At 38.8% G+C, this 12254-nt stretch overlaps 1 protein-coding gene across 12 annotated transcripts in view; it reads left to right on the top strand.

The window, feature by feature from the left end:
• The window catches only part of CDC42BPA (CDC42 binding protein kinase alpha), a 382935-nt gene that overhangs the window by 316449 nt on the left and 54232 nt on the right, over nt 1–12254 (top strand). For 6 of the 12 annotated variants that reach the window (XR_011645344.1, XM_058309378.2, XM_071207321.1 and 3 more), the window contains one exon: nt 7069–7107. The exons of the other annotated variants lie outside the window; for them this stretch is intronic. Coding sequence is in view for 5 of the 6 variants with exons in the window: in XM_058309378.2 (XP_058165361.1) it covers nt 7069–7107 (39 nt within the window). In the remaining variant the exon portion in view is untranslated. The remainder of the gene's footprint in view (nt 1–7068; nt 7108–12254) is intronic. 12 annotated transcript variants of the gene reach the window in all.

The raw sequence follows: 12254 nt of genomic DNA, 5'->3' as shown, positions 1-12254 counted from the left end.
AAACAAACCATCTGGTGGTATAATCAGAAAAAAGTGTTATTTTTTATTACATTCTCCATAGATTTAATCATTACAAGTAAATTTTTAATGCTGACAGAATATTTCTAATGTGGAAAGTAATTTTAGTTAGCATATTCATTAAATGCACTATAAATTGACTGCATTATCATTTTCTCTCTTGCATTAATTCTAAAGATTCAATAATTTGAAAGTTCCTGTAAATGTGTATCCTTCATTCTCTTTACAGAATTGCCTGGCATATACACTCTCTCTACTTCACATTAAATGGCACAATAATCTTTGTCGTAAAGCATTTTACTGTGTTGTTTAACATTCATTTTTTCCAGAAATGAGAAAGTAAAATGAGTTCAAGTGAAACATTGTATATAGAACTTTTTTTTAAAGCCGGGGGAAATTATTTAAATGTTTTATTCCTTATATTAAGTTAGAATATTTATTATTTAACGTAATTTTTCACTAAAGGAACCTTTTGATTTGGAATAATCTTTTTAAAATTAATGAATTATAGGGTAATTTTTATATGTTTGAAATGTGATACCAAAGTGTGCACATTTCCTTTTAAATGGAAACTATCTTATTGTTCTTGAGACAAGAATTATTCTTGTTAATTCTACAACATGATAAAAAAAAAAAAAGAACTCCCTGATGTACAGTGGTGTTGGATGTTAAAATCTACTGTTCAGTATACTAAAATACTCAATGTGGTATTTCCATATTACATCATTCACCTTAAAAAAGAATGGGAGAGAAGTTTTCAATAAATTGTTTTAACTCTTCTCTTCACTGGAAAATGATTTTCGTTTTTCTTTCTTACAAACTCTTCTCTCCATCCCCTTTCTCCCACAAAAGTCTTCAGTTGTAAAACTCAAGAGTGGTACATATTTTGGCAAATAGATTAGCTCCCAGCCAAAAATCCTGCGGACTGCTCGCCTGTTGGTTGGTTCCTGTCCGTTTTCTGCTCTCAAGTGCACCCCTCAGCGCCGCCTCGCCCTGACTTTTACTCCGGGAAGACCCTTCCTGTCCTCCGCCCACTGCTGCCCAGCACAAGGGTAGCTCAGACGGACACGTAAAGTTTACGGCAGTGTAAGGAAACTCCTAGCTGCCTGAATCTTTGTGAGTCCAGCTTCAGTTCTTCAAAGGTGTAGTTTTTCACTCCTTTCCTTTCAGAGCTTCGTTTTCCCAGGTTGCTGGGGAAGCTCATAGGCTGGCTCAAATCCTGTCTCCACCACTCTATGGGTGTGCCGTGTGGGGTGAGCTACCTAAGCTTGCTCTGCCCAGCTTGCTCATCTGACAAGCAGGGATGAAAGCGATCTTATACCGTTGTTTGAGGCTGTAAAGATCAGTGTGTGTGATGTTCTCGATCATACTGGTTGTGATTTCCTTAGTAAAGGGCTGATCCCTTCCCTGTCCTTTATTCTCTGGCTTACTTTTTTGTCCACTAATTCAGTATCACTTAAGTGCTTTCTTAGTCCTTTAACACCCAGCCTGCCATCCACCACCTACTCAGTCACACTAAACATTCCGCAGGAATTGTCCATTCACATCACCGTGTGGAAAATAAAGCTTATCTGTCAGGGGCACAGCCAGCTGTCAGTTCCTATTTTAAAAAATATTTTTTATACCCAGTTTATATTTCTTGTTCCTTTTCGTAGTTCACAACTATGACCACCCTTCCCAGAGATGTTACCCATTTTATCCTCAGAGTCATAGTAGAATGATGTTTTGAATCATGGTATTCAGTCTTTGGCATGCTGGAGTCAGCAAGATATTTAACATAAAGCTCAAGTTCTCTAGCCCCTTTCTGTTAGGTGTTTGGAATTTTAAGGAACAAATCAAAATGAGTTAAGTGGTTGTCCGTGATGTCTGCAGTGCATGACTGCCCTCTACCCATAATTCTCATCATTCTGGCCGTTCTTTTCTCTTTTCTATTTCACCGCTATAGAAGGAGGAAGAAAAGTAGGTTGAAGACCTAAAAATCTGATACAACTGGCTCCTGGAGGTTTGGGAGGGAGTAAGGCTAGTGTCAATCAGAACTGCGGAGTCCCGTTTCCTTGGTTTTCACGCAGCATTGCCCTCCTCTTCTGCCCCAGGAGCACAGTGCCTTCAGGCTGCCCTCTGACTAGGCAGAACTTCCCACCAGTGTCCTCCTCCAAATTACCATCTCTTCTTCTTAACTCTCCCACACGTCTAGGAAAACCATAACGCCCTTATTTATTTAAAACAATACATGTTCTCACTCTCTTTCCCCTAATTTTTCAGCATGTTTACTTTTTTTCAGAATTAAAGTGAGTACTAGGACTTGGGCCATATAGGAAGATGTTCAGAGCAGGATGCTTTGGATTAAATCACACTGTTCAGACAGCTTTCTCTATGTGTAAGAGTAATCTTGTCAGAAGAGATGGATTGTATGTTGCCCCAGTCTCTTCTTACCCCCTGGGAAAATGCAAGAGCCACAAGGCAGAGCAGAATATATTTGCAACACTGCTTTTGTAACTTGGGACAGCTTAGCCTTTGGACTTGCCTATATGTAGGATCATAACCTTCTCAAGGAGAAAAGAAACTACCAAATACTTAATCCCATGACTTTCTCCATTATTTATGGCGACATCCTGATGATAGGATACTCTCCTGTTACTAGGAATGACTTCCAGGGTTTTCATTCTAGGGAATATAAAGGTGGTGATGAACAGACTATGTGTGAGATAAAATTTGGCAGATAAAACAAGGGTTGAGTTAATTTAAGAAGATAAATTACCTGTGATAAGGTAATCTCTTTGGTAAGGTGTTCCCATGTGAGGTATTGAGAAAATGGCAGAGCAGATACCAGAATCCCTTCTGCTGTGGAAATATGTGTTTTAAAACAGAATGTGATTTCATGGTCTTTTTATTGTTTTTAATATGTTTTTCATTTATTTTTAAAAGAGACTTAGATTACATAAAATGTAACATGAAAAATATAAGGGATCCCCATATGCTCCACTCCCCACACCTCCCACCCTTCCTCACATCAACAACTTCTTTCATTAGTTTGGTACCTTCATTGCAATTGATAAACACATTTTGCAACATTTCCACACAGCATGGATTATAGTTTACAGACTTAACCACCCAATTCTGTAGGTTATGGCAGGATATATAATGACCCATATCTGCCATTGCAGCGTCACTCAGGACACTTCTGAGTCCTGAAATTGCCCCCGTATTACACCTCTTTGTCCCTGTCCCTGACTTCAGCACCTCCAAGTGGCCACTGTCTCCACATCAATGATATAATTTCTTCTATTGCTAGAACCACAGTAATTCTATAGTGGAATACCAATAAGTCAACTCCATATTTTATTCCAGAGTCCTGAGGATTCTGGGATAGTGATGCCCACTCCACCTCCAGTTGAGGGGGGGATTCAGACCCATACGGCTGATGGATGGCAGTCTCCTGCCTGCAGTTGTAGACTCTTGGTTCTTGGTGTGGTGGTTGTTCATCCTCACCACCTTGGTTGTCCAGGGTGGGTCCAATGAACTGTAGAGTAGGTGTGGCAACTCTGCTGAGGGTTAGGGCCCAGTTAGCACTTGGGCAGCCCAGAGATTCAAGTTTCTTGGACATATACCTACCAACTCAAGCACCAACTATAGGTTCAAATAAAGGGGACAGAAGTGACGTGTAGAAAAGTTGTATCTGAGTCCAACTCTGTCACACCAGGGAACATAAACTCGAAAGTGGTGCCCACTGGTGAGGCACCAGCCACCAGAGCCATCTGCCATGACCGTGGGACCTGGGTGTGTCTGTAGCCCTCAGGGCCCCACTACCTGGGGTTGTGTCTGCTTTGGCTGTCTATGAGATCCTGCTGAGAAGTGCGTAAGTGTCACCTCTGGGAAGACCTCCTGACTCACCTGGAAGTCTCCCAGCCCTTGTGGTTGTGTATTAAGATAAAGCGCTGGTCTCCAGTGTTTGCCATGGAGCCAATTTCAATGTTTATAGAAAACCATGACGTGTGGGGATGAAAGAAAGACAGCACATCAGAAAAAAGTACAATTCAACCTTTTCCCATGAAAACATAAAAATAGATGTCTGATTTTTAGGTAGACACTTTCTGAAGAACATTATTGCTACGGTGATTTAGTATCATTATTAAACAATGCCAGCCTAGAAAATATATTGTCCTTTCTATTTACAAATAAATTTGAGAGACTTACATGTTGATTTGTTTTTAGTGTAGTGCTAACATATTTACTTTGAGCTTTTTATGGTCTAGTGCACTTTGGAATCTATGTAGAAGTAGTAAGGATAGCCAAAAAATAAAAGCTGCTCTGTATTCAACATTTTTGCATTTTTCACACATGTAGTACTATACTGTGTACGATGGTAGATACAAAGATAAATCAGCCGTAGATGTAGACCTCAAAATGCTTATTATTAGGAAAATTAAGTACATAATTATGAACTTATACCATCTGAAAAGTATTAAATGTCATAAGAAATAGCTAGGCAAAGTACTATGGAAGTTCAGAAGTCATTCAGTATTTACTGAGAATTTTAAAATGTATAGGCTTTATGCTAAGCATAATTCCCTATGTCCTACGCTCGAGAATCTGATATTCTAGTGGGGAAAAAAAACATATAAACAGATAATTAAATCATGCTGAAAGTGTAAGAATAAAAGATATGGGCTGCATATAATGGGAGCACAAAGGAGAGATATCTACCTGAACCAGAAGGGTCCCAGAAAAGTTTTCTACATGAAAGAATGCTTCAGGTGGGCCTGTAGAGTTGAGGGTTGTCAGTAAAAGAGGAGGAGTGTGGAGGAGGAAGGCATCCTGTCAGGCAGAGCATGCTCTGTAGGATTCGGTTGGGATGCCCGTCGGCTGGGGTCGGTAGACAGAGATTTCAGCTCAGTTTGAAGAAAGCAAAGAGAATGAGGCAGGGCTGATGAGAAATAAGTCTAAAGTAACAGGGAAGGGCGAGAATCAGGTTGACTTGATATCCCATGTCCTGGAATTTAGATTTAATCACTCCCATGTGTGATACTTCTTAAAACGTTTAATGGAGGGGAAAGCTGGTGATCTTACTTTTGGACAGTTTCAGTTTGAGGTGCTCTAGGGACATCCACGTGAAAATGTCTAGCAGCTTGTTGAATATATGAGTCAGAAACTTAAGGAAGAGGAGTAAACGGCCATAGATATTTGGAAATGATCAGCACAGATAAAAGTGAAGGAGTTCCATCCCCCAGGTAGACATTGTAGAATGAGAACAGCATTGAGGCAAGAACAGAAACCTGGGACCTCTACCACTGAAGAGGGGAGTGGAGGCATAGGACCCCACAGAAGAAGCAAGAGCCCCTTCTGAGAAGGAGGAGGTTAATCGTAAAAGTAGATCACAAAAACCATGGGAGTAGAGCTTTTAAAGTAGGAAATAATCAGCAGCCTCAGACACAGCAGAGCTGGTTGGTAAGATACAAACAGATGTCACTGATCTTAGAGTAGTTTCATTAGATACTCAGACTGGTGGAAGCCACATTGTGTGGAGAAGTGAATTGGGAGGTTAGGAAGCACCGAATGTGATTGTATACTGTTTTTGAGAAGTCTGGCCGAGAAGGTTTGAATCCTAGTTCTACCGCTTACCACCTTTGTGACCTTAGGTTACTTAATCTCTTGTTTTTCCTCCTCTTTAAAATGGGAATAAAACCACCTACCTTATAGGGTTTCTATGAGAATTTGAGGTTAATATATGTAAAACACTTTGAAAGTCCTGCGTATATTATGCACACAATAAATGTTAACTGTTATGATTATTAAATAAGAGAGGAGAGAGAGTAAATGAAAGGTTAGGTAAAGGGTTATTGTTTGGCTAATTGGTTTGGAGGCTGGGGGATGGAATGGTATTTCTATTAATAATGGAAGAATCGTAACTGCTTGGAAGCTGAGACTTGATCAGTAATGGAAGACAGACTTGGCTGAAAAAAAAACTTGTTTAGAAATCTGAAGCTCTTCTAATTCTGGTTTCCTTTTATTTCTGGGACAGTGTTGAAGTCATGCCTTCCATTTCAGTTTCCTAGAGAAAGAAATAATAGTTCCTGTGTATCTTCTAGAGTTATTGTAAAAATAAAACTAGTGATATTGCTTGATAGTTCCCATTCTTGAAGTTTTCACTTTTATCTAAGACTTCAGTAACTCTTATGGACCCAGTTATGAATTTCCTCCTCTAGGTTCCCATAAAAGTCTTGTATACACTCTATTACAGCATTTGTTGCATTGTTGCTGGCATGATGTCTTCCCTACCAGCCTATGAACTGCTTAAAAATCGAGACCATGCCTTATTTATCCTGCAGTCCCTTTTATCTGCATATACCTGGCACGTTGTATAAACCATCAATAAATGGTAGGTTGGTCTGAATATAAGAAGTTGCTTAAGTAGGTAGTGTTCATATCTGTGAAATTCGACTCCTTGAGCATCACAGAGTTTCAAAAGCTTGAAAAATAGTTCATGATAATTGTGACTTTTCCTAATTCTTTGATGTCAGAAAGGTGAAGGCCCTTCTTTAAGCCTAATGTGTAGTCAAGATGAACAATATTGTAGTAGTATCTGTTTTTATTTTAGTCCCTTATCAATAATTCTGAAATCCTAATTTAATTCTCAGCAATTAAAATAATCGTTTTTGAAAGGATAAGAATTTGGTCAAAGAAGGGACAATTAAGTAAGTATTTTATTAAACGCCACTAAATCAGAATTTAAATTCTTTTTTTCTCTCATAAGTTTCAATTTACCACCACCAACCTTTCCAGAAAAGAAATTGTCCATTACTTGTGTATATAGCATTATTTCGAGTTATTATTTGTGTATGGTCCAATGAAAATGATATTATTAACCGTAGATGTAGTCAGAACAATTGTTTCTTTACTGTCCTATCTTCCAGTTTTTCCTGAAAATAAGTATACTTTCAGACTATCAAAAGATGGGACTTTGTGTATTTATATACTTTGTTAGTACCATAGTGTCGTTAAGTCTCTGTGTCTAAATATTTGTAACAGAGTGTTCTTCTTTCTTTGTTGAAGCGCTCTCCGTCCTGTACTCCAGCTAGCAAAGGCAGACGTGTAAGCCATCACTGTACTTTGTACTTGACCCCGTCTTCCCCCTACCCTTTTGCCTGTGACTGTAGAACATGCTAACGTTTTGTGATGTATTATTACATTTATTGCATGTTTTGTATGGCTGCTCCTGCTATTACTGCTCTGCTTTCTGGTTTTTTGTTGGGTGTTTTTTTGGCTTTGACCTCAGAGCTTTAGGAATGTTCACATATTTTTGTAACCAAACTATTAAAATGAGAAGGTGTGGTTTTGACTGGGGTAAAAAGTAGTCTAGTATGCTTTTAAAATTGATCAAATACAAAGAAAATGAGTGTTTTAGCTTGCCAAAGGGCTGCCAGTGCAAAGTACCAGAAATGAATTGGCTTTTATAAAGGGGATCTATTTGGGTTAAAAGCTTACAGTTCAAAGGTTATGAAAGTCCAGCTCGAGACACCATAAGAGGTACTTTCTCACCAAAGGCAGCTGCCACGTGTTGAGGCAAGATGGCGGCGACCTCTGCTGGTGCGTGCCTTCCTCTCTGGCTGCACTATCTCCCAGAGCAGGCGCAGGGCTCTTACGGCCTCTCTTCTCAGGCTCGGCTGCTCACTTTCTTCCCTAGTTCAGCAGCAGGCTGCCAGGCAAATGGCTCATCCCTCCCTAGGACCTTAGCTGCTTGAGCTTCTTCTTTCTGTCCCATGACAGGATCAAAATGACAGAGCTCCATTTTATTCTCAGACTCAGCGAGAGGGCAGAGACTCAACTTGAGTCACACCTCACTGAGGCATCCAGTTGAAAAAAGGTCTCACCCACAGCAGTGGACCAACTCACAAACATAATCTTTCCCTTTTTGGAATTCATAAAATACCTTCAAACTGCCACAGTGAGTTTCTAAATAAGAATCAGATGCAAGCAAATATGTAGCCATTTCTTAAATAGTAAGTACATTGAAAGAAAACATGATAATTTGTATAGAAAATTTAAAAATGATTAATGTAATTGTAATATATATTTTCAAACCACAGTTTAATAATGAGTAAGCATTGCAAATACCAGTACTATGGCCAGTAGAACCGTGAGTTAAACAGACGTATCACTAATTACTGAGGTTTATGAAAGACTTTTGGTTCAACAGATTTCTTCGTAATTTTTTGACATTTGTAGAAATTTGTTGCATTTATTAAATTAATCTGAGTTGTTATTGTATTGCTTTCAAAAAGAGATGGTGGGTGAATTATACCCAGCACCTTTTGTTGAACTGGGAAAACCACAATTCTCCTGAATGGTGGGAGATGCAGCTGGAAATGTGCTTTGGAAAATATACAATCAAGATATCTTATGGCATATTATAAGAAAAGTCTTAATAGCAGTGTTGGCTTTTATTTGGATTTTTTTTTTTCATGCCAATTTTTTCTTTTGAAGCTCTTTCACTGGCACTGGTATTTGACCATAAAGAAGAGGCAGATGTTTACTTGTTCAATTTTTTTCAAGTGTATTTTGCCTGAATATAAGCAAGACTTTTTAAAGAAATAATATCGAGGTTGTTTCCCCTAGTATGTGACACTGAATAAGAAGATGAATTTGCACAGATTATCCCATATAATCTCTTGCAATATCCTTAAAACAATCAGGTGATGATTTTTAAGCTTTTATGTCATGTACTCATAGCCTGTCTCTTACGAAAATACGTGAAACCATGCTTTTTTCCACAGTGTTACCATGTAGTTTACCTTTCATGTGTTTATTTTATAAACATTACATGAACAGCCTTTGGGCTTGTGTTACTTGTATTTTTTATGATGGAGCATGCATGTCATCTTAGAATGAAATGACAATAAATTTTTTAAAAAGGAAAGACCAGAATGTCATGTGCCCAGTTATATTAGGTCCAGATCATCAGCCTGCGAATTGATCAAAGTTGTTCCTCCTAGATTTGAATTAGCTTAGAATTTAGAGAGGTTTTGTTTTTGGGATTAAGTTTATTGTAGGTAATATTATGCATAGTACCCTTCCACATGCCTTCCGGGGTCCTTGGCCAGCCAGAACACAGCTGTGGATCTTGAAATAAGGGAAAAACGTTGAGGAAACTCACTGATACAAGGTTCCTACTCTCAGTTTTCTAGAGCATGAATAAGCCACACATAGCCAGAACCTACTGACTTAAAATTATACATGATTTTCTTTATGCAAATTTTTAGGCTTGGTTATCTGCTTTCCCAGCTTTGCTCATTTTTTTCTTGGTTAAGTGTCTGACAAAGAGTAAACCACTGAAAAGTGAAAGTGTATGTGAGGGAGATGATTGAAGGATTGTCAGTTATTCCAAAGATGGAGCAGCTCGGTGGAATAGTGAGGAGCTGGTGCGCACAGCGGGACAGCTCGGCACCGCTCCTCTTGGCAGCCCTGGAGCTGACGGTACACTGTGTGCCATGTGTCCTATGCCAAGTGTTTAGACAGGCAAATATATAATATACTTAAAATTCAGAATTCTTTTGGCAACTGTTAAATGTCACATAAATGAGGTATTACTATATAATTTTAACACTATTTAATCAAAGTTATTTTTTTCCCTTTTGATGATCAGACAGGAAATAGCAAACTTTTATGACTTAATTTACTTTCTAAAATGCTGTTAAATATCATTTACATTTGAATACTTACATCCTTTTTAAGTAGTATTTTTAATTAAGAGTAGTGTAAGAAAGATTTGTTATTAATAGTCTGGATACAAATGGTTAGGGAAAGTTCTAGAATCTTTTCAGTAGTAGAAGCACTTGCTGTCTCACTTCAGGTTTTCCTTTAGAGTTTGGAGCAGAGATTACAAATAGCCAACATGTAGGTTAAATGTTTTGTTTTATTTTGCTTTATTTTGGGGGTGAGGGGGGTAACTGTTTTTACTGTTTTCTTAAAACATTTGTAAATTCTCCACAGTAGATATTCAAATTAATATACTGAAAATAACTTGAGAAATTTTCATAGAGAGAAGCAAGGTACATTATTTGTAACTAGGACAATTATACTTACTAGTCATAACCTTGAATCATTTGTTATTATGGTTTGTTTTAGAATAATAAGTTATTATATTTACTGTTTTCCAAATGACAGTATTTCCATAATTCTACCAGCATTTTTATTAAAAGTTCAGTTAACAGAAATAAGTATATCACTAAAGGTTTGAAATTTTAAAGTTTTCTGAATATAAAACATGAAATTATTTGCTGCTTTCTCCACTGAAGGATAAAGAAAACTGATGAAAATTGGATTTTTTTCTTTCACTTACAGTTGTATATTTACCAATACAAAATAACCTGTTGTATTGAAGCAATTTTTAGTAAGACACTTATAATCAAATCAAATCTTGGTATCTTTTTTTAAAACCAGGTTTCTTATGAGAATCTTACTATTTGTACTTTTTCAAATCTTTATTTCTTGGGTAGATTTCCGTTAATTAACCTTCCCAGAGTAGCGGATTTCAAGCTGCTGGCCAACCTCAAAGTTTGGAAGGTACTTGCACAGTTAGCACTCACGAGCCGTTCCACAGACCAGCACCCCTTGACCACGCCCTGACAAAATGGCTTAAGTTAGGGTACTCTGGTCCAGCCCGAGAGCCTGCAGCAGCACGCTGCCCTCACACAGATCACAGGCTCAGCACCCAGGCTGCCGTGGAACGCCTGATTGCCGGGGAGCAGCGAGCTCTTGCGTTTCTCATTTTGAGGACTTTTAAAGTAACTGGAGGCGGCAGACTTGGCCCAGTGGTTAGGGCGTCCATCTACCACATGGGAGGTCCACAGTTCAAACCCCGGGCCTCCTTGACCCGTGTGGAGCTGGCCATGCGCAGCGCTGATGTGCGCAAGGAGTGCCATGCCACGCAGGGGTGTCCCCCGCGTAGGGGAGCCCCACGCGCAAGGAGTGCGCCCGTAAGGAGAGCCACCCAGCGCAAAAGAAAGTGCAGCCTGCCCAGGAATGGCACCGCCCACACAGAGAGCTGACACAGCAAGATGACGCAACAAAAAGAAACACAGATTCCCATGCCGCTGACGACAACAGAAGCGGACAAAAATGATGCAGCAAATAGACACAGAGAACAGACAACCAGGGTGGGGAGGAATGGAGAGAAATAAATAAATCTAAAAAAAAAAAAAGTAACTGGACTGCAGGTACAAAGCATGCCCTTCTTAGGGGAACTTCTGATTTTATGTATTTCTGTAAAGCGTAACACTAACGTTTTTTTGAGTGACGAGTCAGAAACTTTAGTTTTCATAAAATGGCTGAGATTTTTACACATAGTTAATCCTCTACTTTAATATTTCTTTAAAACTTCATGAGAAACTTAACTCTTGATTAGTTTTAAGTTCTTGTTAGTGTAAAATATATCGGTACTGCTTTATCAACTCCATTTTAACTGAACCTCCTCCTCCAAGACTCTTTTTTTTTAAGATTTTTTTATTCCCAACATTGTTTTGTGTTTGCTGTCTGTTCTCTGTGTGTATTCATTGTGTGCTCTCTGTCTGTTCATCTTCTTTTTTTAAGGATGTACCAGAAACTGACCCCAGGACCTCCCATGTGGGAGCGAGGGAGGGATCCAACTGCTTGAGCCACCTCCACTCCCTGCTTGCTGTGTCTCTCATTGTGTTTCCTTGTTGTGTCTCCTTGTTGCATCATCTTGTTGCATCAGCTTGCCATGCCAGCTTGTCACATCAACTCACTGTCTTTCTTGTCTTCTTTAGGAGGTACCGGGAGCCAAACCCGGGACCTCCCATATGGCAGGAGGGCACCCTCCAGTATGATAGGCTTGAGCTACATCCACTCCCTCTGTTGACTCTTACCTAGCGTGTGTTTGTTCATATTATCTCATGGAAAACCAGAAGAAGGAAATATTTAGAAAGTAAAAGACATATCATCTTCATCACCAACCTAGAGTTATATTTCAGATTAATAATTTAAAGTGATTATCATTTTTTCCAAGACTGTCCCTGATTAAAATTGTGAACTGGGCAAAATTTGTTTCGAGAGAACCTATTGTCTTCTTTCTTTTTCTCTCATCTTCCTGATCAAAGCTCACTGTCAGTAAAGGAGATGATATAATTCATGCTCCATCATCATTAAATTACTTTGAATGCCTCCAGTGTAGAGATGGCTCTGGCACAACAAAAAGTGCTAAATTTGTAGTTAAGAGATGG

Source organism: Dasypus novemcinctus, chromosome 13 (assembly GCF_030445035.2).
Source record: "Dasypus novemcinctus isolate mDasNov1 chromosome 13, mDasNov1.1.hap2, whole genome shotgun sequence".
Lineage (NCBI taxonomy): Eukaryota > Metazoa > Chordata > Mammalia > Cingulata > Dasypodidae > Dasypus > Dasypus novemcinctus.
This window is presented reverse-complemented; position numbering and strand designations above follow the sequence as displayed.